This window comes from Mustelus asterias, chromosome 22 (genome assembly GCF_964213995.1).
Source record: "Mustelus asterias chromosome 22, sMusAst1.hap1.1, whole genome shotgun sequence".
Lineage (NCBI taxonomy): Eukaryota > Metazoa > Chordata > Chondrichthyes > Carcharhiniformes > Triakidae > Mustelus > Mustelus asterias.
In genome coordinates, this window is record NC_135822.1 from 56,177,892 (window position 1) to 56,202,105 (window position 24,214).

A 24,214-nucleotide genomic window follows, 5' to 3' on the forward strand; every position below is an offset into this window, starting at 1 on the left:
GCAGGTTAGGTGGATTGGCCATGCTAAATTGTCCCTTAGTGTCCAAAGATGTGCAGGTTAGGTGGATTGGCCATGCTAAATTGCCCCTCAGTGTCCAAAGATGTGCAGGTTAGGTGGATTGGCCATGCTAAATTGCCCCTCAGTGTCCAAAGATGTGCAGGTTAGGTGGATTGGCCATGCTAAATTGCCCCTCAGTGTCCAAAGATGTGCAGGTTAGGTGGATTGGCCATGCTAAATTGCCCCTCAGTGTCCAAAGATGTGCAGGTTAGGTGGATTGGCCATGCTAAATTGTCCCTTAGTGTCCAAAGATGTGCAGGTTAGGTGGATTGGCCATGCTAAATTGCCCCTTAGTGTCCAAAGATGTGCAGGTTAGGTGGATTGGCCATGCTAAATTGTCCCTTAGTGTCCAAAGATGTGCAGGTTAGGTGGATTGGCCATGCTAAATTGCCCCTTAGTGTCCAAAGATGTGCGGTTAAGTGGATTGGCCATGCTAAATTGCCCTTAGTGTCCAAAGATGTGCGGTTAGGTGGATTGGCCATGCTAAATTGACCCTAGTGTCAGGGGGATTAGCAGGGTAATTATGTGGGATTACGAGAATAAGGCTTGGGTGGGATTGTGGCCGGTGCATGGGGCCCTCGAGAGCTCGTTAGACATATCCTCGAGAATTTCCGGTTGACCTTCCGGCAACGGCCCCGCAGCAAGTCCTTGTAGGTGGACCTCAGGTCGCGGCTGAAGAAGGCGTAGATAAATGGGTTTAGCAGGGAATTGGCATATCCCAGCCAGAGCAGTGCCCGCTCCAGCCCGACGGGCAGGCAGCTGCAGTGGACGCCACAGATGAAGGGCCGCGCCGTCGACTGGACGAAGAAGGGCAGCCAGCAGACGGCGAAGACCCCCAGCAGGGTGCCCAGGGTGGCGGCCGCCTTCTCCTCCCCTCTGAGGAGGCTGCCCGCCCTCCTGGGCCGCCGGGACGGGGGAGCGGGGACACGGGGTGCCAACCGGGCCTCGGGGCAACCCGCCGGCGGCGGGGAGGGCAAGGCGGCCGCGCTTCGCCGCGCTTCCCGGAAGATCTTGTAGTACATGGCCAGCATGATGGCGGTGGGCAGGTAGAAGGCAGTAACAGTTGAGTAGACAGTGTAGCCAAAATCCTGGCTGATGAGGCACACCCGGTTCCCGTTGACGTTTCGGGCCCAGCCGAACAGCGGGGGGAGGGTGACGCACGCCGAGAAGATCCACACCCCACCCACCATTTTGGCCATCGTACGTCCGCTCTGCCTGGCTGAATACGTCAAAGGCCTCGTAATCCTCAAATACCTGCAGGAGGAGGGAACAATGGTTATTATTCAATACACTCGCCCTCCCCAGAAAAAGTAGCCAGAGCCTTTCCCTTATTAGCATCATACAATCCCGACAGTGCAGAAGGAGGCCATTCGGCCCATCGAGCCCACACCGATCACAATCCCCACCCTAACCCCGTAACCCCACACATTTACCCTGCTAATCCCCTTGACACTAGGGGCAATTCAGCATGGCCAATCCACCTAACCTACACATCTTTGAACACTAAGGTCATTTTGGCATGGCCAATCCACCTAACCCGCACATCTTTGGACACTAAGGTCATTTTGGCATGGCCAGTCCCCCTAACCTGCACATCAAGAGTGGCACAATGTTAACACTGCTGCCTCACAGCGCCAGGGACCTGGGTTCGGTCACTGTCTTGGGCCACTGTCTGTGTGGAGTCTGCACGTTCTCCCTCGTGTCTGCGTGTGTTTCCTCCGGGTGCTCCGGTTTCCTCCCACAGTCCAGAGATGTGCTGGTTAGGTTGATTGGCCATGATAAATTGACCCTTTGTGTCAGGGGGACTAGCTAGGGTAAATGCATGATGTTATGGGGATCGGGCCTGGGTGGGATTGTGGTTGGTGAAGACTCAATGGGCTGAATGACCTCCTTCTGCACTGTAGGATTCTATCTTTGGACACTAAGGGGCAATTTAGCATGGCCAATCCACCTGACCCGCACATCTTTGGACACTAAGGGGCAATTTAGCATGGCCAATCCACCCAACCTGCACATCTTTGGACACTAAGGGGCAATTTAGCATGGCCAATCCACCTAACTTGCACATCTTTGGACACTAAGGGGCAATTTAGCATGGCCAATCCACCTAACCTGCACATCTTTGGACACTAAGGGGCAATTTAGCATGGCCAATCCACCTAACCTGCACATCTTTGGACACTGAGGGGCAATTTAGCATGGCCAATCCACCTAACCTGCACATCTTTGGACACTAAGGGGCAATTTAGCATGGCCAATCCACCTAACCTGCACATTTTCGGAATGTGGGAGGAAACCCACGCAGACATGGGGAGAACGTGCAGACTCCACGCCGTGACCCAAGCCGGGAATCGAACCCGGGTCCCTGGCGCTGTGACTCAGCAGTGCTAACCCACTGTGTTGCTGTGCTGGCCACTTATTACAAGATGACCAGATCCTCCCCATACCTTTCAACTTACTGGCCAGAATTTTAACTTCCCACCCGCCACGGGAATTGGAGTTGGCGAGGGGCAGACATTGGACAGGTCCATTTTTCTTGGATGGGTTTTAATGGTTTCGGGACGAGTGAGGCTGTTGGAGTGGGGGACACGGTGGCACAGTGGGTTAGCACTGCTGCCTCACAGCGCCAGGGACCCAGCTTCGATTCCCGGCTTGGGTCACTGTCTGTGTGGAGTCTGTACGTTCTCCCCGTGTCTGCGTGGGTTTCCTCTGGGTGCTCCGGTTTCCTCCCACACTCCAAAAGACATGCTGGTTAGGTGCTAAATTCTCCCTCAGTGTAACCCGAACAGGCGCCGGAGTGTCGCGACTCGGGGATTTTCACGGTAACTTCATTGCAGTGTTAATGTAAACCTTACTGGTGACAAATAAATAAAACAAAAAGAATCCCACCCATAAAGTTCCAAGGTCATTGATATCATTTGACTTATTATTGTCACATGTATTGGGACACAGTGAAAAGTATTGTTTGATTTATTATTGTCATGTATTGGGATACAGTGAAAAGTATTGTTTGATTTATTATTGTCACATGTACTGGGACACGGTGAAAAGTATTGTTTGATTTATTATTGTCACATGTACTGGGATACAGTGAAAAGTATTGTTTGATTTATTATTGTCACATGTACTGGGATACAGTGAAAAGTATTGTTTGATTTATTATTGTCACATGTATTGGGACACAGTGAAAAGTATTGTTTGATTTATTATTTGAGTTGTTCGGGTTTAGTCTCAGTTTGTTTGGGTTTAATCTCAGTTTAGAGTCTCCCACCCTCCCCCCTCCTCTAACCTAAAAAGAAAGGACTGGGAGTGAGACCAGGTAAGCTTTTTTTTCTCTTTCGTTTCTTAGTAAGGGAAGTTAGCAGGGATGTCAGTGCGGGCCGTGCAATGTTCCTCCTGTGGGATGTTTGAGGTGAGGGACACCAGTCGTGTCCCAGCTGAGTACACCTGCAGGAAGTGCACCCAATTCCAGCTCCTTGAAGACCGTGTTAGGGATCTGGAGCTGGATGAACTTTGGATCATTCGGGAGGCAGAGGTGGTCATAGATAGAAGCTTCAGGGATGTAGTTACTCCGAAGTATGAAGATAGATGGGTGACGGTGAGAGGGGCTGGGAGGAAGCAGTCAGTGCAGGGATCCCCTGTGGTCGCTCCCCTCGGCAACAAGTATACTGCTTTGGATACTGTTGGGGGGGGGACGACCTACCAGTGGTAAGTCACGGTGACCGGATCTCCAGCACAGAGTCCGTACCTGTGGCTCAGAAGGGAAGGGGGGTGAGCAGGAGAGCAATAGTTATTGGGGACTCGACAGTTAGAGGGACAGATAGGAGGTTCTGTGGCAGCAAAAGAGACTCACGGATGGTATGTTGCCTCCCGGGTGCCAGGGTCCGTGACGTCTCGGACCGTGTTTTCAGGATCCTTAAGGGGGAGGGGGAACAGTCACAAGTCGTGGTACACATCGGTACCAACGACATAGGTAAGAGAAGGGACGGGGATTTAAAATAGGAATTTAGGGAGCTAGGGTGGAAGCTGAGAGCCAGGACAAACCATGTTGTCATCTCTGGTTTGTTGCCGGAGCCACGTGCTAGCGAGTTGAGGAACAGGGAGAGAGTGCAGATAAACACGTGGTTGCAGGGATGGTGTAGGAGGGAGGGTTTCAGTTACATGGATAATTGGAACACATTCTGGGGAAGGTGGGACCTGTACAAACAGGACGGGTTGCACCTGAACCAGAGGGGCACCAATATCCTGGGAAATTTGCTACGGCTCTTCGGGGGGGTTTAAACTAATTTGTCAGGGGGATGGGAAAAGGAGCTGTAATCCAGAAGTCAGTGTTGAGTGTAGTGAGGTACTGAGGAGGGTATCAAGGTCGCAGGAGTGTACCGGCAGACAGGAAGGTGGGTTGAAGTGTGTCTACTTCAATGCAAGGAGCATCCGGAATAAGGTAGGTGAACTTGGAGCGTGGATTGGTACTTGGGACTACGATGTTGTGGCCATTACGGGGACATGGTTAGAACAGGGACAGGAATGGTTGTTGGAAGTTCCGGGGTATAGATGTTTCAGTAAGAGTAGGGAAGGTGGTAAAAGAGGTGGAGGAGTGGCATTGTTAATCAAGGATAGTTTAACAGCTGCGGAAAGGCACTTCGAGGGGGATCTGCCTACTGAGGTAATATGGGCTGAGGTTAGAAATAGGAAAGGAGCGGTCACGTTGTTAGGAGTTTACTATAGGCCCCCAAATAGTAATAGAGATGTGGAGGAAGAAATTGCAAAGCAGATTATGGATAGGTGTGGGGGTCACAGGGTAGTTGTCATGGGTGACTTTAACTTTCCAAACATTGATTGGAACCTTTATAGGTCGAATAGTTCGGATGGGGCAGTTTTTGTGCAGTGTGTGCGGGAGGGTTTCCTGACACAATATGTGGATAAGCCGACAAGAGGTGGGGCCACATTGGACTTGGTACTGGGAAATGAACCGGGCCAAGTGTTAGATTTGGTTGTGGGAGAGCACTTTGGAGAAAGTGACCACAATTCGGTGTCTTTCATTATTGCAATGGAGAGGGATAGGGCCGTACGGCAGGGCAAGGTTTATAAGGGGAAGGGGCAATTATGATGCGATTAGGCAAGAATTAGGGAGCATAAGATGGGAACAGAAACTGTCAGGGAAAAGCACAAATGAAAAGTGGAGCTTGTTCAAGGAACAAATACTGTGTGTCCTTGATAGGTATGTCCCTGTCAGGCAGGGAGGAAATGGCCGAGTGAGGGAACCATGGTTCACAAAAGAGGTTGAATGTCTTGTCAAGAAGAAAAAGGAAGTGTATGTAAGGATGAGAAAACAAGGTTCAGTTGGGTCGCTTGAGGGTTACAAGGTAGCAAGGAATGAGCTAAAAAAAGGGCTTAGGAGAGCTAGGAGGGGACATGAGAAGTCCTTGGCGGTCGGATCAAGGAAAACCCCAAGGCTTTTTACTCTTATGTGAGGAATAAAAGAATGACCAGGGTGAGGTTAGGGCCGGTCAAGGACAGTCGTGGGAACTTGTGTATGGAGTCAGTAGAGATAGGCGAGGTGATGAATGAATACTTTTCTTCAGTGTTCACCAAGGAGAGGGACCATATTTTTGAGGATGAGAATGGGATACAGGCTGATAGGCTGGAGGAGGTAGATGTTCTGAGGGAAGGTGTATGAGCAATTTTGAAAAACATGAGGGTCGATAAGTCCCCTGGGCCAGATGGAATATATCCTAGGATTCTTTGGGAGGCAAGGGATGAGATTGCAGAGCCTTTGGCTTTGATCTTTGGGTCTTCACTGTCCACGGGGATGGTGCCAGGGGACTGGAGAGTGGCGAATGTTGTTCCTTTGTTCAAGAAAGGAAATAGGAATGACCCTGGTAATTACAGGCCGGTTAGTCTTACTTCGGTGGTCGGTAAGTTAATGGAAAAGGTCCTGAGGGATAGGATTCATGACCATTTGGAAAGATGCAGCTTAATCCGGGATAGTCAACACGGATTTGTGAAGGGTAAGTCTTGCCTCACAAATTTGATTGAATTTTTTGAGGAGGTAACTAAGTGTGTAGATGAAGGTAGAGCAGTTGATGTCATATACATGGATTTTAGTAAGGCGTTTGATAAGGTCCCCCATGGTCGGCTCATGAAGAAAGTAAGGAGGTGTGGGGTAGAGGGAAATTTGGCCGATTGGATAAGTAACTGGCTATCTCACAGAAGACAGAGGGTGGTGGTGGATGGAAAATTTTCAGACTGGAGACCAGTTACCAGCGGAGTGCCACAGGGACCAGTGCTGGGTCCTCTGCTATTTGTGATTTTTATCAATGACTTGGAGGAGGGGGCTGAAGGGTGGGTCAGTAAATTTGCTGATGACACCAAGATTGGTGGAGTAGTGGATGAGGTGGAGGGCTGTTGTAGGCTGCAAAGAGACATTGATAGGATGCAGAGCTGGGCCGAAAACTGGCAGATGGAGTTTAACCCTGATAAGTGCGAGGTGATTCACTTTGGTAGGACAAATTTGAATGCGGATTACAGGGTCAAAGGTAGGGTTCTGAGGAATGTGGAGGAACAGAGAGATCTTGGGGTCAATACCCACAGATCTCTGAAGGTTGCCACTCAAGTGGATAGAGCCGTGAAGAAGGCCTATAGTGTGTTGGCGTTTATTAACAGGGGGTTTGAGTTTAAGAGCCGTGGGATTATGCTGCAACTGTACAGGACCTTAGTGAGACCACATTTGGAATATTGTGTGCAGTTCTGGTCACCTCACTATAAGAAGGATGTGGAAGCGCTGGAGAGAGTGCAGAGAAGATTTACCAGGATGCTGCCTGGTTTGGAGGGTAGGTCTTATGAGGAAAGGTTGAGGGAGCTAGGGCTTTTCTCTTTAGAGCAGAGGAGGATGAGAGGCGACTTAATAGAGATTTATAAGATGATGAGGGGGATTGATAGAGTGGATGTTCAGAGACTATTTCCTCGGGTGGATGTAGCTGTTACGAGGGGGCATAACTATCAGGTTCATGGTGGGAGATATAGGAGGGATGTCCGAGGTAGGTTCTTTACTCAGAGAGTGGTTGGGATGTGGAATGGACTGCCTGCTGTGATAGTGGAGTCAGAGACTTTAGGAACTTTCAAGCGGTTATTGGATAGGCACATGGAGCACACCAGGATGATAGGGAGTGGGATAGCTTGATCTTGGTTTCGGACAAAGCTCGGCACAACATCGAGGGCCGAAGGGCCTGTTCTGTGCTGTACTGTTCTATGTATTGGGATACAGTGAAAAGTATTGTTTGATTTATTATTGTCACATGTACTGGGATACAGTGAACAGTATTGTTTGATTTATTATTGTCACATGTATTGGGATACAGTGAAAAGTATTGTTTGATTTATTATTGTCACATGTACTGGGATACAGTGAAAAGTATTGTTCCTCGCACACGATACAGACATAACATACCATTCATAGAGTACATAGGGGAGAAGAAAAGGAGAGGGTGCAGAATGTAGTGTTAGTCATAGCTCGGGTGCAGAGAAAGATGAACTTAATATAAGGTAGGTCCTTTCAAAAGTCTGACAGCAGCAGGGAAGAAGCTGTTCTTGAGTCGGTTGGTACGTGACCTCAGACTTTTGTATCTTTTTCCCGATGGAAGAAGGTGGAAGAGAGAATGTCCTGGGTGCGTGGGGGTCCTTGAGTATGCCAGCTGCTTTTCCCCGAGGCAGCGGGAAGTGTAGACAGTCAATGGATGGGAGGCTGGTTTGCGTGATGGACTGGGCTGCACTTACAACCTTTTGTAGTTCCTTGCAGTCTTGGGCAGAGCAGGAGCCATACCAAGCTGTGATACAACCAGAAAGAATGCTTTCTATGATGCATCTGTAATGGTTGGTGAGAGTCGTGGCGGACATGCTGAATTTCCTTAGTCTTTGAGAAAGTAGAGGTGTTGGTGGGCTTTCTTAACTATAACATTAGCGTGGAGGAACCAGGACAGGTTGTTGGTGATCTGGACACCTAGAAACTTGAAGCTCTCGACCATTTCTACTTCATCCCCGCTGATGTAGACAGGGACATGTTCTCCTTTACGCTTCCTGAAGTCGATGACAATCTCCTTCGTTTTGTTGACATTGAGGGAGAGATTATTGTTGCTGCACCAATTCACCAGATTCTCTATCTCATTCCTGTACTCTGTCTCGTCATTCTGTACAATTAGAACATGGAACATAGAACAGTACAGCACAGGATGAGGCCATTCGGCCCACCATGTTGTGCTGAACCTGACGCCAAATGAAACTAATCCCTCCTGCCTGCCCATGCTCCATAATCCCTCTATTCCTCGCATATCCATGTGCTTATCTAAAAGCCCCTAAAACCCCCCTCTATCGTATCTGCCTCCACCACCACCCCTGGCAACGCGTTCCAGACACCCACCACTCTCCGTGTAAAAAAACTTACTCCTCGCATCTCCTTTGAACTTTCCCTTCCCACCTTTTAAGCACGTGCCCCCTCGTATTGGACATTTCCACTCTGGGAAAAAGATTCTGACTGTCAACCCTATCTCTGTCTCTCATAATTTTATAGACTTCTACCGACCGGTGAGTCTAACCTCAGTGGTTGGTAAGCTGATGGAGAAGATCCTGAGGGACAAGATTTAGGAGCATTTAGAAAGGTTTAGTATGCTCAAGAATACTCAGCATGGCTTTGTCAAAGGCAGATCGTGCCTTACGAGCCTGGTGGAGTTCTTCGAAAATGTGACTAAACACATTGACGAAGGGAAGGCGGTAGATGTGGTTTATATGGATTTTAGCAAGGCGTTCGATAAGGTCCCCCATGCAAGGCTTCTAGAAAAAGTGAGAGGGCATGGGATCCAAGGGGCTGCTGCCCTGTGGATCCAGAATTGGCTTGCCCAAAGGAGGCAGAGAGTGGGTATAGATGGGTCTTTTTCTAAATGGAGGTCGGTCACCAGTGGTGTGCCCCAGGGATCTGTTCTGGGACCCTTGCTGTTTGTCATTTTCATAAATGACCTGGATGAGGAAGTGGAGGGATGGGTCGGTAAGTTTGCCGACGACACGAAGGTTGGTGGGGTTGTGGATAGTCTGGAGGGATGTTAGAAGTTACAGAGGGACATAGATAGGATGCAAGACTGGGCGGAGAAGTGGCAGATGGACTTCAACCCAGATAAATGCGTAGTGGTCCATTTTGGCAGGTCAAATGGGATGAAGGAGTGCAATATAAAGGGAAAGACTCTTAGTACGGTAGAGGATCAGAAGGACTTTGGGGTCCGGGACCATAGGACTCTAAAATTGGCCCCGCAGATGGAGGAGGTGGTTAAGAAGGCGTATGGTGTGCTGGCCTTTATCAATCGAGGGATTGGGTTTAGGAGTCTGGGGATAATGATGCAGCTATATAAGACCCTCGTCAGACCCTACTTGGAGTACTGTGCTCAGTTCTGGTCGCCTCATTACAGGAAGGATGTGGAAAAGATTGAAAGGGTGCAGAGGAGATTTACAAGGATGTTGCCTGGATTGAATGGCATGCCTTATGAGGATAGGCTGAGGGAGCTCGGTCTTTTCTCCTTGGAGAGACGTAGGATGAGAGGAGACCTAATAGAGGTGTATAAGATGTTGAGAGGCATAGATCGGGTGGACTCTCAGAGGCTTTTTCCCAGGGTGGAAATGTCTGCTACGAGAGGACACAGGTTTAAGGTGCTGGGGGGTAGGTACAGGGGAAATGTTAGGGGTAAGTTTTTCACACAGAGGGTGGTGGGCGAGTGGAATCGGCTGCCGTCAGTGGTGGTGGAGGCAAACTCAATAGGGTCTTTTAAGAGACTCCTGGATGAGTACATGGGACTTAATAGGATGGAGGGTTATAGGTAGGTCTAAAAGGTAGGGATATGTTCGACACAACTTGTGGGGCCGAAGGGCCTGTTTTGTGCTGTAGGTTTCTATGTTCCTATGTTTCTATGTCTCCCCTCAGCCTCCGCTGCTCCAGAGAAAACAACCCTAGTTTGTCCAGCCTCTTCTTATAGCACATCCCCTCTAATCCAGGCAGCATCCTGGTAAACCTCTTCTGCACCCTCTCCAAAACCTCCACATCCTTCCTGTAATGTGGCGACCAGAATTGAACGCAATATTCTAAAGTGCGGCCTAGCCAAAGTTTTATAAAGCTGCAACGTGACATCCTTACTCTTGTACTCAGTGCCCCGACCAATAAAGGCAAGCGTGCCATCCGCCTTCTTTACCACCCTATCCACTTGTGTGGCCAATTTCAGGGAGCTATGGACTTGAACCCCAAGATCCCTCTGTACATCAATGCTGTTAAAATTACATCTCACCCTACACGAATGGTGGCACAGTGGGTTAGCACTGCTGCCTCACAGCGCCAGGGACCCTGGTTCGATTCCCGGCCTCGGGTCACTGTCTGTGCGGAGTCTGCACGTTCTCCCCGTGTCTGCGTGGGTTTCCTCCGGGTGCTCCGGTTTCCTCCCACAGTCCAAAGATGTGCGGGTTAGGTTGATTGGCCAGGTTAAAAATTGTCCCTGAGATGTGTAGTTAGAAGGATTAGCGGGTAAATATGTGGGGGTAGGGCCTGGGTGGGATTGTGGTCGGTGCAGACTCGATGGGCTGAATGGCCTCCTTCTGCACTGTCGTGTTTCTATGTTTCATCGGCAGTGTTTGGAGGTAGGGTCATGAGGCGAGTAAGGCAGCCATGTTGCGCACAGCAGGATCCCAAAAAACAGCAAAAAAAATTAGCCTGTGTTTCCTCTTTCCTTGCGTACGCGTGGCATCGCTTGAGGGCAGTGGGGGCGAACCCGTCCCCCCCCTGAGGAAAATGGCCGCCGGATCTTTGACGCCTCACCCTGAGAGGGCGGATGGGGTCTTGACACGTCCGAAAGGCAGTGCCGCAGTCCCTCAGCACTGCCCCGAGGGTGGGGGAGAGGGGGGGTGGGCAGCTTCGGCCTTGCTATTGCTGTTCAAGGCCCGTGGTTGGACTCAAACCCACCAGGTTGTGACTCGGAGGGCGAGTGCGCCATCTGCTGGACACTCTCTGACAGTCATGATGTGGAGATGCCGGCGTTGGACTGGGGTAAACACAGTAGGAAGTTTAACAACACCAGGTTAAAGTCCAACAGGTTTATTTGGTAGCAAAAGCCACACAAGCTTTCGGAGCCTTAAGCTCCTTCTTCAGTGAGTGGGAATTCTGTTCACAAACAGGGCATATAAAGACACAAACTCAATTTACAGAATAATGGTTGGAATGCGAATACTTACAGCTAATCAAGTCTTAAAGGTACAAACAATGTGAGTGAGAGAGCATTAAGACAGGTTAAAGAGATGTGTATTGTCTCCAGACAGGACAGCCAGTGAGATTCTGCAGGTCCAGGCAAGCTGTGGGGGTTACTGATAGTGTGACATGAACCCAATATCCCGGTTGAGGCCGTCCTCATGTGTGCGGAACCTGGCTATCAGTTTCTGCTCAGCGACTCTGCGCTGTCGTGTGTCGTGAAGGCCGCCTTGGAGAATGCTTACCCGAATATCAGAGGCTGAATGCCTGTGAACGCTGAAGTGCTCCCCAACAGGAAGAGAACAGTCTTGCCTGGTGATTGTCGAGCGGTGTTCATTCATCCGTTGTCGCAGCGTCTGCAGAGTTTCCCCAATGTACCATGCCTCGGGACATCCTTTCCTGCAGCGTATCAGGTAGACAACGTTGGCTGAGTTGCAAGAGTATGTACCGTGTACCTGGTAGATGGTGTTCTCACGTGAGATGATGGCATCTGTGTCGATGATCCGGCACGTCTTGCAGAGATTGCTGTGGCAGGGTTGTGTGGTGTCGTGGTCACTGTTCTCCTGAAGGCTGGGTAGTTTGCTGCGGACAATGGTCTGTTTGAGGTTGTGCGGTTGTTTGAAGGCAAGAAGTGGATTATGCACAGGTTCGAACAAGACTTCTTCACCGCACAGGACCTTCAACCGATGCTATACACTAGATACATCGATGACATTTTCTTCCTTTGGACTCATGGTGAACAATCACTGAAACAACTATATGATGACGTCAACAAGTTCCATCCCACCGTCAGGCTCACCATAGACTACTCTCCGGAATCGGTTGCATTCTTGGACACACGCATCTCCATTAAGGACGGTCACCTCAGCACCTCACTGTACCGCAAGCCCACGGATAACCTCACGATCCTCCACTTCTCCAGCTTCCACCCTAAACACGTTAAAGAAGCCATCCCCTACAGACAAGCCCTCCGAATACACAGGATCTGCACAGATGAGGAGGATCGCAACAGACACCTCCAGACGCTGAAAGATGCCCTCATAAGAACAGGATATGGCGCTCGACTCATCGATCGACAGTTCCGACGTGCCACAGCGAAAAACCGCACCGACCTCCTCAGAAGACAAACACGGGACACGGTGGACAGAGTACCCTTCGTCGTCCAGTACTTCCCCGGAGCGGAGAAGCTACGGCATCTCCTCCGGAGCCTTCAACATGTCATTGATGAAGACGACCATCTCGCCAAGGCCATCCCCGCACTTCCACTTCTTGCCTTCAAACAACCGCACAACCTCAAACAGACCATTGTCCGCAGCAAACTACCCAGCCTTCAGGAGAACAGTGACCATGACACCACACAACCCTGCCACAGCAACCTTTGCAAGACGTGCCGGATCATCGACACGGATGCCATCATCTCACGTGAGAACACCATCTACCAGGTACACGGTACATACTCTTGCAACTCGGCCAACATTGTCTACCTGATACGCTGCAGGAAAGGATGTCCTGAGGCATGGTACATTGGGGAAACCATGCAGACGATACGACAACGGATGAATGAACACCGCTCGACAATCACCAGGCAAGACTGTTCTCTTCCTGTTGGGGAGCACTTCAGCAGTCACGGGCATTTGGCCTCTGATATTAAGGTAAGCGTTCTCCAAGGCGGCCTTCACGACACACGACAGCGCAGAGTCGCTGAGCAGAAACTGATAGTCAAGTTCCGCACACATGAGGACGGCCTAAACCGGGATATTGGGTTCATGTCACACTATTTGTAACCCCCACAGCTTGCCTGGAGTTGCAGAGTCTCACTGACTGTCCTGTCTGGAGACAATACACATCTCTTTAACCTGTCTTGATGCTCTCTCCACTCACATTGTTTGTACCTTTAAGACTTGATTAGTTGTAAGGATTCGCATTCCAACCATTATTCTGTAAATTGAGTTTATGTCTTTATATGCTCTGTTTGTGAACAGAATTCCCACTCATCTGAAGAAGGGGCTTGGAGCTCCGAAAGCTTGTGTGGCTTTTGCTACCAAATAAACCTGTTGGACTTTAACCTGGTGTTGTTAAACTTCTTGCTCTCTGACAGGACAGGTATGAATTGCCAAGTGTCCGTGTCAGGGCTGTTGGCTTTACATAGAATAGAATAGATAGAATCTCTACAGTGCAGAAGGAGGCCATTTGGCCCATCAAGTCTGTACTAACCACAATCCCACCCAGGCCCTATCCCTGTTACCCATTTACCCTGCTAATCCCCCTGACACTAGGGTCAATTTATCATGGCCAATCAACCTAACCTGCACATCTTTGGAGTGTGGGAGGAAACCGGAGCACCCGGAGGAAACCCACGCAGACACGGGGAGAACGTGCAAACTCCACACAGACAGTGACCCGAGGCCAGAATTGAACCAGTGTCCCTGGCGCTGTGAGGCAGCAGTGCCAACCACTGTGCCACCGTGCCACCACTGTGCCCAATATAACTGTCTAAATGCTTTTTAAAAGACAAAATTGATTTTGCAACTCATGCGCCAGGAACCTCTATCATTACTTGGTAAAAGCGTCATTGGCGCGTGCCTGGGGCCTACTGTTCAGGCTCCTCTGTCTGGGTTAATGACAAAGTCCTTCTCAGTGACATCTCCCAAGCTAACATCATCAGCCCACACCCCAACGGTGTCACAGAAGGCCAACTGAAGCAGTCTGGGACAAGGTTAGAATGGGTGGATGGATAGAGAGGTGGGAGAGAGAGAGAGGGAGAGAAAGGCAGAGAGAGAGAGAGGGAAAGAGACAGACAAGGAGAAAGGCAGAGAGAGAGAGAGAGTCAGAGGGGGAGAAAGAGCCAGACAGAGGAGAGGGGGAGAGAGAGAGGGAGAGAGAGAGAGGGAGAGACAGAGAAAGAAATAGAGACAGAGAGAGAAGCAGAGAGAGAGAGAGAGAGAGTCAGAGGGGGAGAAAGAGCCAGACAGAGGAAGAAAGAGAGAGGGAGAGACAGACAGAGAAAGAAAGTGACAGAGAAAGAAGCAGAGACAGAGGGAGAAGCAGAGAGAGAGAGAGGGAGAGTCAGAGGGGGAGAAAGAGCCAGACAGAGGGAGAGAGAGAGAGGGAGAGAGAGTGAGGCAGAAAGAGAGAGAGAGAGGCAGAGAGAGAGAGAGAGAGAGAGTCAGAGGGGGGAGAAAGAGCCAGACAGAGGGAGAGGGAGAGAGAGAGAGGGAGAGATAGACAGAGAGAGAAAGTGACAGAGAAAGAAGCAGAGACAGAGAGAGAAGCAGAGAGAGAGAGGGAGAGAGAGTGAGGCAGAAAGAGAGAGAGAGAGAGAGGCAGAGAGAGAGAGAGAGAGTCAGAGGGGGAGAAAGAGCCAGACAGAGGGAGAGAGAGAGAGGGAGAGACAGACAGAGAAAGAAAGTGACAGAGAAAGAAGCAGAGAGAGAGAGGGAGAGAGAGTGAGGCAGAAAGAGAGAGAGAGAGAGAGGCAGAGAGAGAGAGAGAGAGTCAGAGGGGGGAGAAAGAGCCAGACAGAGGGAGAGGGAGAGAGAGAGAGAGGGAGAGATAGACAGAGAGAGAAAGTGACAGAGAAAGAAGCAGAGACAGAGAGAGAAGCAGAGAGAGAGAGGGAGAGAGAGTGAGGCAGAAAGAGAGAGAGAGAGAGGCAGAGAGAGAGAGAGAGAGAGTCAGAGGGGGAGAAAGAGCCAGACAGAGGGAGAGAGAGAGAGGGAGAGACAGAGAAAGAAAGTGACAGAGAAAGAAGCAGAGACAGAGAGAGAAGCAGAGAGAGAGAGGGAGAGAGAGAGAGAGAGGCAGAGAGAGAGAGGCAGAGAGAGAGAGAGAGAGGCAGAGAGAGAGAGGGAGAGAGGGAGAGAGAGACAGAGAGAGAGGATCATTTAGCATGGCCAAAATCAATTTTGTCTTTTAAAAAGCATTTAGACAGTTACATTGGGTGGCTCAGTGGTTAGCGCTGCTGCCTCACAGCACCAGGGACCAGGGTTCGATTCCCGGGCTTGGGTCACTGTCTGTGTGGAGTCTGCACATTCTCCCCGTGTCTGCGTGGGTTTCCTCCGGGTGACCCGGTTTCCTCCCATAGTCCAAAGATGTGCTCGTTAGGTGGATTGGCCATGCTAAAATTGTCCCTTAGTGTCAGGGGGACTGGCTAGGGTAAATGCATGGGGTTATGGGAATAGGGATTGGGTGGGATTGAGGTCAGTGCAGGCTCGATGGGCCGAATGACCTCCTTCTGCACTCTATGGGTAAGATGGGCATGGGCCAAGCGCGGGCAATTGGGTCCAACTTAGTGGTTACAAACTGGGCAGCATGGACAAGTTGGGCCAAAGGGCCTGTTTCCATGCTGTAATCCTCTATGATTCTCTCATAGGCCAGTACATCAGCGTAAAAGATAAGACTGAAGCGCTTGGAGTAATGCCGAGTGGATGATCCATCTCAGCCTCCTCCAGTGGTCCCCAACATCTCAGATGCCAGCCTCCAGCCAATTCGATTCACTTCAGGTGACATAAAGAAATGATTGGAGGCACTGGATACTGCAAAGGCGATGGGCCCTGATATCATTGCGGCAATAGTACTGAAGATTTGTGCTCCAAAACTTGCCACTCCCCGAGCCAAGTTCTTCCATGATGGTTTGAGTTATAAGGAGAGACTGGATAGACTGGGACTTTTTTCCCTGGAGCGTAGGAGGCTGAGGGGTGATCTTATAGAGGTCTATAAAATAATGAGGGGCACAGATCAGCTAGATAGTCAACATCTTTTCCCAAAGGTAGGGGAGTCTAAAACTAGAGGGCATAGGTTTAAGGTGAGAGGGGAGAGATACAAAAGGGTCCAGAGGGGCAATTTTTTCACACAGAGGGTGGTGAGTGTCTGGAACGAGCTGCCAGAGGCAGTAGTAGAGGGGGGTACAATTTTGTCTTTTAAAAAGCGTTTAGACAGTTACATGGGTAAGATGGGTATAGAGGGATATGGGCCAAATGTGGGCAATTGGGACTAACTTAGGGGTTTAAAAAGAAGGGCAGCATGGACAAGTTGGGCCGAAGGGCCTGTTTCCATGCTGTAAACCTCTATGACTCTATGGCATCTACCTAACAATGTGGGAAATTGCCCAGGTATGTCCTGTACACAAAAAACAGGACAAATCCAACCTGGTCAATTATCGCCCAATCAGTCTACTCTCGATCATCAGTAAGACAAACATAAAAATAAGGATATAATGTTGGAATTGTATACAACACTGGTGAGGCCACAACTGGAGTGTTGTTCAGTTCTGGTCACCACATTATAGGGAGGACGTAATTGCTTTGGAGAGAGCCTGCAGAGGAGACTCACAAGAATGCTACCAGCACTAGAAAAGTGTAGCTACGAGGACGACCCAGCAACAGCTGTTTAATTCTCCCAACATTGTGGTCTGGGAGGCATGGTGGCACAGCACTGATGCCTCACAGCGCCAGGGACCCGGGTTCGATTCCCGGCTCGTCTCACTGTCTGTGCGGAGTCTGCACATTCTCCCCGTGTCTGCGCGGGTTTCCTCCGGGTGCTCCGGTTTCCTCCCACAGTCCGAAAGACGTGCTGGTTAGGTGCTAAATTCTCCCTCAGTGTCACCCGAACAGGGGTGTGGCGACTGGGGGATTTTCACAGTAACTTCATCGCAGTGTTAATGTAAGCCGACTTGCGACACTAATAAATAAACAGCGTTATGTTGTGATGTTAGCGAGGTGGGTCATTATTGTAGGACTGGTAATATATTTACAATGTGAAAGATCCCCTTTGAAATACCTGTCAGAATGCTGATTAATGGAGGAACAAGGCTATTTCATTTCTGGGTGATTTTTGTTGGTACAATACGACACTCGGTGTGAGAATAGTGTCAATCTCAGTGTCCCAGGGGCAGGGATAGGGAGATTCAGTCTCTCCTCTGTGGGTAACAGCAGACTAGATCCACAGGAACACAGATTGGAATTCAAATACTCACACACCTCACATGAGACGGCCCACCAACACTCCCCGACAATGACTCACCGCCAACAGATTTGAACAAAGCTATCGCGGAGATAAACTTTCCAGGACTGTTCCAGAAGCTACCGCCCTCCACCCTTGCAGACCAACGCAGACCAACGCAGACACGGGGGAGAACGTGCAGACTCCGCACAGACAGTGACCCGAGCCGGGAATTGAACCCAGGTCCCTGGCACTGTGAGGCAGCAGTGCTAACCCACTGTGCCACCGTGCTGCCCTATGAATGTTATGTTTTGTGTGTAGAGCATGCAAGAAACATACTTTTCATTGTGTCACAATACATGTGTAAATAATAAATCAAATCAAATTATATTAAGTTGATCTTTCTCTACACCCGAGCTATGACTGTAACACTACACCCTCACCTTTCCTTCTCCTCTGTGTACTCTATGAACGGTATGCTTTGTCTGTATAGCGTGCAAGAAACAATACTTTTCACTGTATCCCAATACATGTGACAATAATAAATCAAACAATACGTTTCACTGTATCCCAGTACATGTGACAATAATAAATCAAACAATACTTTTCACTGTATCCCAGTACATGTGACAATAATAAATCAAACAATACGTTTCACTGTATCCCAGTACATGTGACAATAATAAATCAAACAATACTTTTCACTGTATCCCAATACATGTGACAATAATAAATCAAACAATACTTTTCACTGTATCCCAGTACATGTGACAATAATAAATCAAGCAATACTTTTCACTGTATCCCAATACAAGAGATAATATCAGGGTAGTACTGAGGGATGACATAGGCTCTGAGGAACAAAACGTGGAATCATTATGGGTAGAGATGAGGAATAGTAGAGGGAGAAAGACACTAGTAGGTGTGGTATATAGGCCCCCAAATAATAATGTTGAGGTAGGGAGGGCTATAAACAAGCAGATAAGGGATGCGTGTAAAAACGGAACGGCAATAATCATGGGGGACTTCAACATGCAAATTGACTGGCAGACTCAAGTCGGTAAGGGTGGAATGGAGGAAGAGTTCTTAGAATGCTGTCGGGATAGTTTCCTTGAACAGCATGTTACGGAACCGACGAGGGAACGAGCTATTTTGGATCTGGTATTGTGTAACGAGGTAGGTAGAATTAAGGATCTTATTGTGAAGGACCCTCTTGGGTCTAGTGACCACAATATGGTCGAATTTCTGATTCAGATGGAAGAGGAGAAAGTTTGGTCCCAAACCAGTGTCCTCTGTTTGAACAGCGGGAAATATGATAGGATGAGGGATGAATTGGCTAAGGTAGACTGGGAGAGCAGGCTGGCAGGTAGGATAGCTGAGGAACAGTGGAGGAGTTTTAAGGAGATCCTTTTCAGTTCTCAGCAAAAATATATTCCAGCAAAAAACAAGGATTGTTAGAAAAGGGAGAACCAGCCTTGGATAACGAAGGAAATAAAGGAGAGTATTAAAATAAAAACAGCTCCGTACAGAGTGGCCAAAAATAGTGGAGAAACAAGTTATTGGGAAAAATTTAAGAAACAACAAAGAGAGGCTAAGAAAGCGATAAAGAAAGGAAGGATAGACTATGAAGCTGGGCTAGCAATTAATATAAAAAATGATAGTAAAAGTTTTTATAAAGTGAATGAGTGAATGTTGGACCCTTGGAGGATGAGAGGGGGGAGTTAATAGTGGGAAATGAGGATATGGCTGAGTCTTTAAATAAGTTTTTTGTGTCGGTCTTCACGGTGGAGGACACAAATAGTTTGCCAAATATTAACGATAGAGGGTTGGCAGCAGGAGAAATACTTAATACAATTAATGTTACCAGAGAGGCAGTGCTGGGTAGACTAATGGGACTGAAGGTGGACAAGTCCCCGGGTCTGGATGGAATGCATCCCAGGGTATTGAAAGAAATGTCAGAGGTAATAGTGGATGCGTTAGTGATTATTTATCAAAACTCGTTGCATTCTGGGGTAGTGCCGGTTGATTGGAAAACGGCTAATGTTACGCCGCTGTTTAAAAAAGGAAGGAGACAAAAGGCGGGTAACTATAGGCCGGTCAGCTTAACGTCTGTAGTAGGGAAAATGCTGGAATCCATTATTAAAGAGGAGATAGCAGGGCATCTGGATAGAAATGGTTCGATCAATCAGACGCAGCATGGATTCATGAGGGGAAAGTCGTGCTTGACGAACATGTTGGATTTTTATGAAGATGTGACTAGGGCGGTTGATGGAGGAGAACCGGTGGATGCGGTGTTTTTGGATTTCCAAAAGGCGTTTGATAAGGTGCCCCATAAAAGGCTGCTGAAGAAGATTAGGGCACACGGAGTTGGGGGTAGTGTGTTAAAGTGGATTGGGGACTGGCTATCCGACAGGAAGCAAAGAGTCGGAATAAATGGGTGTTTTTCCGGTTGGAGGAAGGTAACTAGTGGCGTGCCGCAGGGATCGGTACTCGGGCCGCAACTATTTACCATTTATATAGATGATCTGGAGGAGGGGACGGAGTGTAGGGTAACGAAGTTTGCAGACGACACAAAGATAAGTGGAAAAGTGAATCGTGTGGAGGACGGAGAAGATCTGCAGAGAGATTTGGACAGGCTGAGTGAGTGGGCGAGGATATGGCAAATGGAGTATAACGTTGATAAATGCGAGGTTATACACTTTGGAGGAAATAATAACAAATGGGATTACTATCTCAATGGAAACAAATTAAAACATGCTACCGTGCAAAGGGACCTGGGGGTCCTTGTGCATGAGACGCAAAAGCCCAGTCTGCAGGTACAACAGGTGATCAAGAAGGCAAATGGGATGTTGGCCTATATCGCGAGGGGGATAGAATATAAAAGCAGGGATGTCTTGATGCACCTGTACAGGGCATTGGTGAGGCCGCAGCTGGAATACTGTGTGCAGTATTGGTCCCCTTATATGAGGAAGGATATATTGGCATTGGAGGGAGTGCAGAGAAGGTTCACCAGGTTGATACCGGAGATGAGGGGTTTGGATTATGAGGAGAGTCAGCATGGTTTTGTGAGAGGGAGGTCATGCCTCACTAACCTGGTGGTGTTTTTTGAAGAAGTGACCAAAATGGTTGACGAAGGAAGGGCCGTGGATGTTGTCTATATGGACTTTAGTAAAGCGTTTGACAAAGTCCCTCATGGTAGGCTAGTGAAAAAGGTTGGATCCCATGGGATAAAGGGGGAGGTGGCTAGATGGGTGGAGAACTGGCTTGGTCATAGAAGACAGAGGGTGGTAGTGGAAGGGTCTTTTTCCGGCTGGAGGCCTGTGACTAGTGGTGTACCGCAGGGCTCTGTATTGGGACCTCTGCTGTTTGTGATTTATATAAATGATCTGGAAGAAGGAGTAACTGGGGTGATCAGTAAGTTTGCGGACGACACAAAACTGGCAGGACTTGCAGATAGTGAGGAACATTGTCAGAGGCTACAGAAGGATATAGATAGGCTGGAAATTTGGGCAAGGAAATGCCAGATGGAGTTCAATCCTGATAAATGCGAAGTGATGCATTTTGGTGGGAATAATGTAGGGAGGAGCTACACGATAAATGGAAGAACCATAAAGGGTGTAGAGACGCAGAGGGACCTGGGTGTGCAAGTCCACAGATCTTTGAAGGTGACGTCACAGGTGGAGAAGGTGGTGAAGAAGGCATATGGCATGCTTGCCTTTATAGGACGGGGCATAGAGTATAAAAGTTGGGGTCTGATGTTGCAGATGTATAGAACGTTGGTTCGGCCGCATTTGGAATACTGCGTCCAGTTCTGGTCGCCACACTACCAGAAAGACGTGGAGGCTTTGGAGAGAGTACAGAGGAGGTTTACCAGGATGTTGCCTGGTATGGAGGGGCTTGGTTATGAGGAGAGATTGGGGAAACTGGGGTTGTTCTCCTTGGAAAGGCGGAAGATGAGGGGAGACTTAATAGAGGTGTATAAAATTATGAAAGGCATAGATAGGGTGAACGGTGGGAAGCTTTTCCCCGGGTCGGTGGTGACGTTCACGAGGGGTCATAGGTTCAAGGTGAAGGGGGGGAGGTTTAACACAGATATCAGAAGGACATATTTCACACAGAGGGTCGTGGAATGTGTTGCCGGGCAAGGTGGTGGAGGCGGACACACTGGGAACGTTTAAGACTTATCTAGACAGCTATATGAACGGAGTGGGAATGGAGGGATACAAAAGAGTGGTCTAGTTTGGACCAGGGAGCGGCGCGGGCTAATTGTTCCTTGTTTCTCGTTTCAAGGCTTCATTCTATGATCATCTTGCTGGTGCCAGTACAGAGCGAGACTGCGGATAGTTGGGAACCTGTCTCGGGGGCAGGGAATTCATATGGTGTTCGTGGAAGTGGAAATGAATAGGGTTGGGAAGCATTTCCCGATCAGGGCCATTGTGATCTCCTGGACTCGTTTCGATCGCCTCAGGGGGTCGGAGAGGAATTTCCCAGATTTTTTTCCCCATATTGGCCCTGGGGTTTTTCACTCTGGGTTTTCGCCTCTCCCTGGAGATCACATGGTCTGGAATGGGGGGGTGGGGGTGAGTTAATAGGTTGTGATGAACAAAGCATCGTAGCTGTGAGGGACAGCTCGGTGGATAGGATTTTGGTATGTAGATAGGCTGGGAAATTGGGCGGGGATCCTGGATTCAGGATTCAATCCTGGACCGGGGAGCGGCGCGGGCTTGGAGGGCCGAAGGGCCTGTTCCTGTGCTGTATTGTTCTTTGTTCTTTGAGAGGCTGAGGAGATTGGGTTTGTACTCGTTGGAGTTTAGAAGGATGAGGGGGGATCTTATGGAGACTTATAAGATAATGCGGGGGCTGGATAGGGTGGAGGCGGAGAGATTCTTTCCACTTAGTAAGGAAGTTAAAACTAGAGGACACAGCCTCAAAACAAAGGGGGGTCGGTTTAAGACAGAGTTGAGGAGGAACTTCTTCTCCCAGAGGGTGGTGAATCTCTGGAATTCTCTGCCCACTGAGGTGGTGGAGGCTACCTTGCTGAATATGTTTAAAGCGCGGATGGATGGATTCCTGATCGGTAAGGGAATTAAGGGTTATGGGGATCAGGCGGGTAAGTGGTACTGATCCACGTCAGATCAGCCATGATCTTATTGAATGGCGGGGCAGGCTCGAGGGGCTGGATGGCCTACTCCTGCTCCTATTTCTTATGTTCTTATGTGACAATAATTAATCAAACAATACTTTTCACTGTATCCCAGTACATGTGACAATAATAAATCAAACAATACTTTTCACTGTATCCCAATACATGTGACAATAATAAATCAAATCAATTGATCCAATTCCGGGAACATTCCCCACTGAGGACAAACCTGGATGAAGACAACTCGGAACGAAGCTGTATCTGCATGTTTGACATGTTGGGCAGCACTTACAGGCTAATGTTGAGTGCGCCACACTGACGAGCAATGGTGTAGGAATTACTGGCTGGTTTCCACTGGTAGCTGACAGGCTCATTCATATCCACTCTGTGCAAACCAAAGGAACTTGGCCAAGCCTTTTGTTTTGTGAATTGATCTGGGATCTGGTTACTTTGTCCTCACCTGTCCACGCTGATTAGACATAGCGTCATGATGGAAGCAGTGCAGCACACGACATCCAGGGCAATGAACACGTCACAGAAGGTGGCACCAAACAGCCACTGCCCCCCCGCCAGGTCGGTGGCCACCGCGAATGGCAGCACAGTCAGGGCGACTGAGAGGTCGGCTCCCGCCAGGGCCGCCAGCAGGTAGTTGGGCAGCCGGCGGGCCCGCTGGACCACGCACACCGCAGCGATAGCCAGCACGTTGCCCCCCACCGTGCCGCCTGCAATCAGGGTCAGCGTCAGCCCGAGGGCCAGCCTCTGGGGGGCACTGAGGGACAGCACCTGGCCCGCACAGTGACTGCCGTTGGCGAGGCTGTGGTTGGTCATGGGGGCGGGAGTGCCCACCGCCACGGGGGTCATGGTGGCCGGGCAGGGGGTGGCACTTGAATAGGCATGCACCCCCAAGTTGGCAAATCAGATCCTTACCCCTGCCTCCCCTCAACTCCAACACAGCCCCCTCGGACACCGATAATCTGGCTTTTCCGGGGGGAATTCCTTGGGTCACTTCCAGGAAATTGGCATCGCAATTCACCAGGAGTTGAGTCGCTAACCTCTCTCATTACGGGAAGGAATGTCAGATTGCCAGTCTAGTCAGAAGCTCGAATCCCTCTCTCTCTCCAATGACTCACCCTAGGTAACCAAGGGTTTTGTTGTTACTTGGTTAACAACACTTCAGTCCTTAACCCCGTCCCTCCCAGAAGTTATTCAAGCATTCACACCTGTGAATACATCCTTGTAGGTAACCTACAGTGTTCTAACTATGTGTTTGAGGGTTCTCAACAGAGGAAGAGAAGGACGTGGCATGCACACGTGGATTCAATAAACCACGGCAGGTTTATTGAAGGGCTGCTCTCTCTCTCTCTCTCGGCACTACACCAGAATGCAAAACTAAAAGCCAAGCAGCAGCCTGTGCCAGCACCCTAATGATAACACCATCAGATCAGATGACCAGCCCTTAGAGCAACCTGCCAGCCTCTTAAATATATAACATAACGGAGCTGTCGAGGCGATGACACGCATTCTGCTGAAGGTCACATGGTCTCTCTCCACCGCTTGCGGTTTGAAATGTTCTCGCAAAGCAACAGAAATTCCTGGCTTTCCGATCATTCCCACCTTCCCACTGAAAACGCGTCCATCTGTGCATTTATATAGCGCCTTTTGTTTTTGAAGAATAATCTTCGTAAGGTGCTGGAGGGGAGAATTATTGACTTCAAATTTCTCAGAATACTAAGGAAATTCGGCATGTCAGCTACGACTCTCACCAACTTTTACAGAAAGCATTCTTTCTGCTTGTATCACAGCTTGGT

The 24,214-nt window shown here is 49.2% G+C and overlaps 2 protein-coding genes across 2 annotated transcripts in view; both read right to left on the reverse strand.

The window, feature by feature from the left end:
* The window catches only part of dock5 (dedicator of cytokinesis 5), a 293,002-nt gene that overhangs the window by 156,397 nt on the left and 112,391 nt on the right, over positions 1-24,214 (reverse strand). The gene's annotated exons all lie outside the window — the stretch shown is intronic.
* Positions 579-23,267, reverse strand: LOC144509699 (5-hydroxytryptamine receptor 7-like). The gene is made up of 2 exons (XM_078238480.1): positions 22,867-23,267; positions 579-1,311 (listed from the first exon to the last, which is right to left on the reverse strand). Exons 1-2 carry the CDS (start codon positions 23,265-23,267, stop codon positions 579-581), a joined length of 1,134 nt encoding a protein of 377 aa, XP_078094606.1.

Bases quoted from the DNA above. Each gene is read 5' to 3' on its own strand.
- LOC144509699 (XM_078238480.1), bottom strand. From the start codon at position 23,267: ATGACCCCCGTGGCGGTGGGCACTCCCGCCCCCATGACCAACCACAGC. The intron at 1,312-22,866 runs GTGAGGACAAAG...CTCCTCCTGCAG, and splicing joins TGTCTAATCAGCGTGGACAG to GTATTTGAGGATTACGAGGC.